The sequence below is a fragment of the Physeter macrocephalus genome, chromosome 9 (assembly GCF_002837175.3).
Source record: "Physeter macrocephalus isolate SW-GA chromosome 9, ASM283717v5, whole genome shotgun sequence".
Lineage (NCBI taxonomy): Eukaryota > Metazoa > Chordata > Mammalia > Artiodactyla > Physeteridae > Physeter > Physeter macrocephalus.
Window position 1 is genome coordinate 295122 of NC_041222.1, and position 3229 is coordinate 298350.

The 3229-nt window shown below is 42.7% G+C and overlaps 1 protein-coding gene across 1 annotated transcript in view; it reads right to left on the minus strand.

The window, feature by feature from the left end:
• LRSAM1 (leucine rich repeat and sterile alpha motif containing 1) overlaps positions 1–3229 on the minus strand; it is a 51025-nt gene that overhangs the window by 19010 nt on the left and 28786 nt on the right. The window contains exon 17 of the mRNA XM_007101768.4: positions 219–318. Coding sequence (XP_007101830.2) covers positions 219–318 — 100 coding nt within the window. The remainder of the gene's footprint in view (positions 1–218; positions 319–3229) is intronic.

Genomic DNA, 3229 nt, shown 5'->3' on the forward strand with positions numbered 1-3229 from the left:
GCCTGGGTCAAACCCTAGCTCTGTCATTGGCTAGTTGTGTTTCCTTAGGGTCCAACTAGAAAAGTCACTTAGACCAGCGGTAACTTGCTCCTGACAACATGGCCCAGGGTGGGGTGGCCCAAGGCAGGAGATTCCGGTGGCAGCTCTCACCCTACGGTCCTGGGCCCTGAGCCAGCTCCCCAAAGTCCCTCACTCGGGAAGCCTCTTCCTTACCTTACCTGGAACAGGCCTGCTGGACCAGGTTCTGCCTCTGAGTCTCACAGGCCATCTGGATGAGCCGGCTGTTACAGCTCTCGGTCAGCATCTGCTGCATGGCCGCTGCGGAAACATGGGGGTGGGGGTGGGGGTGGGGACAGGGCTGAGCAGCCACTCCTCGGGGGCCTCATGGGCGTTACCTGGGCACCCACCTGACAGTCACCCTCAGGAAAAAAATCTCTCTTTTTTTAAACTACAGAAGTAACTTCAGCTTGAAAGTCTGATTAGTTGTAAAACACTGAACGACATACACATAATCTTCTATAGTCTTGTCACCCAGAATTATTACATTTTGATCTATATTCTTCTGGTTAATTTTTAATGCATAGATGGATTTTTAAAAATTTTAATGAAAGAATTAAAAGCAGGGACTTGAACAGATATTTGTATACCCATGTTCATAGCAACGTTATCCACAATAGGCAAAAAAGGTGGAAACAACCCAAGTGCCTATTGATGGACAAATGGGTAAACAGAATGTGGTCTATCCATGCAACAGAATATTAATCAGTCTTAAAAAGGAAGGAAATTCTGACATAAGCTACAACGTGGATGAACCCTGAAGACATTATACTATGTGAAAGAAGCCAGTCACAAAAGGACAAACACTGTATGATTCCACTTATACGAAGTACCTACAGCAGTCAGATTCATAGAGACAGAAAGTAGAATGGTGGACCTACAGGGTCCGGGGGAGGGGGCAGTGGGGAGTTCCTGTTTAGCGGGTATAGAGTTTCACTTTGGAATGATGAAAAAGTTCTGGAGATGGATGGTGGTGATGGTTGCACAACAAGGTGAATGTACTTAATGCCACAGAACTGTACACTTACAAGTGGTTAAAATGGTAAATTTTATGTTTTGTATATTTCACCATAATAAAAGAAAATTAAAATGTTATCACACTAAATATACCACTTTCTCACCTTTTATGAATGCATCCCTATGTCAAAATGCTGACGTGATGTTAACAGCTACAGAATACTACAGTGCCTGGATTACCAAACTTTAACATAATCCTGTTTCAGAGCATTCGGAGTCTTTCTGCAATTATTAAATGATATTGCTATAAATATCCTTGCTCAGATATCTTTGTGCACATCTATTTGATTATTTCCTAGAATAATTCTTAGAAGTACACAGGTTTTTTTTTTTTTTTTTTTTTTTTTTTTTTTTTTTCAGTATGCAGGCCTCTCACCGCTGCGGCCTCTCCAGTTGCGGAGCACAGGCTCCGGACGCACAGGCTCAGCGGCCATGGCTCACGGGCCCAGCCGCTCCGCGGCATGTGGGATCTTCCCGGACCGGGGCACAAACTCGTGTCCCCTGCATCGCTAGTATCTGTAGTACCTACAGAAAAACTTTACGAGTTTCGATGGGGAAGAGCTTTGTATAAGCTAACAGTATGCTGCTGCTTTAAAAGATAAGGCAAATTTAGGACACATCATAGAACACAAAACTCCCACTGTGCTCTGCTCTCCATTCATTATGTATTTATGTCTCTTATTCTTAAAATTATTTACTATGAGGCTTGTACACCTTTAATACAGCAAAAATTTTAAAAACATTTAAGAAAAATAAAGTTAAGAAAGACAGGCATGAAGTAAACATGAGAAAAAAAGGAATATATAAAAACCTTTGCACATGCTAAAAGTAACCACAAATTAGACCCTAAGGTTTAGGAAGTAAGAAAACTGCAATTAGTAACCAAGACCCAGAGTGACTGTAAGTAAGAAGAAACAGTTGCTGGAAAAAGCACAACCCTTCCTGATACTAAGTCCATAGAGAAATTTGTTCCTTGAAGCATCATTAAGAATAAAGAACAGGGAGGACCTTCAAGATGGTGGAGGAGTAAGATGAGGAGCTCACCTTCCTCCCCACAAATACATCAGAAATACATCTACACGTGGAACAACTCCTACAGAACACCTACTGAATGCTGGCAGAAGACCACAGACTTCCCAATAGGCAAGACTCTCCCCACGTACCTGGCCGTTTGGCTGACAGGGTCTTGGTGCTCCGGCTGGGTGTCAGGCCTGTGCCTCTGAGGTGAGAGAGCCGAGTTCAGGACACTGGTCCACCAGAGACCTCCCAGCTCCACGTAACACCAAACGGTGAAAGCTCTCCCAGAGATCTCCATCTCAATGCTAAGACCCAGCTTCACTCAACACCAGCAGACTACAGTGCCGGACACCCTATGCCAAACAACTAGCAAGACAGAAACACAACCCCACCCATTAGCAGAGAGGCTGCCTAAAATGATAATAAGGTCACAGACACCCCAAAACACACAACCGGATGCGGTCCTTCCCACCAAAAAGACAAGATCCAGCCTCATCCACCAGAACACAGGCACTAGTCCCCTCCACCAGGAAGCCTACACAACCCACTGAACCAACCTTAGCCACTGGGGGCAGACACCAAAAACAATGGGAACTACGAACCTGCAGCCTGCAAAAAGGAGACCCCAAACACAGTAAGTTAAGCAAAATGAGAAGACAGAGAAACACACAGCAGATGAAGGAGCAAGGTAAAAACCCACCAGACCAAATAAATGAAGAGGAAATAGTCAGTCTACCTGAAAAAGAATTCACAGCCAAGACACATATTAATCAAACTATCAAAAATTAAATACAAAGAAAAAATATTAAAAGCAGCATTTAAGAATCTGTAAAAAATACAAGCACATGGAGGCTAAACAACACTACTTAATAACCAAGAGATCACTGAAGAAATCAAAGAGGAAATCAAAAATTACCTAGAAACAAAAGACAATGAAAACACGATGACCCAAAAACCTATGGGATGCAGCAAAAGGAGTTCTAAGAGGGAAGTTTATAGCAATACAATCCTACCTCAAGAAACAAGAAACACCTCAAACAAACAACCTAACCTTACACCTAAAGCAATTAGAAGAACAAAAAAAATCCAAGTTAGCAGGAGGAAAGAAATCATAAAGATCAGATCAGAAATAAATGAA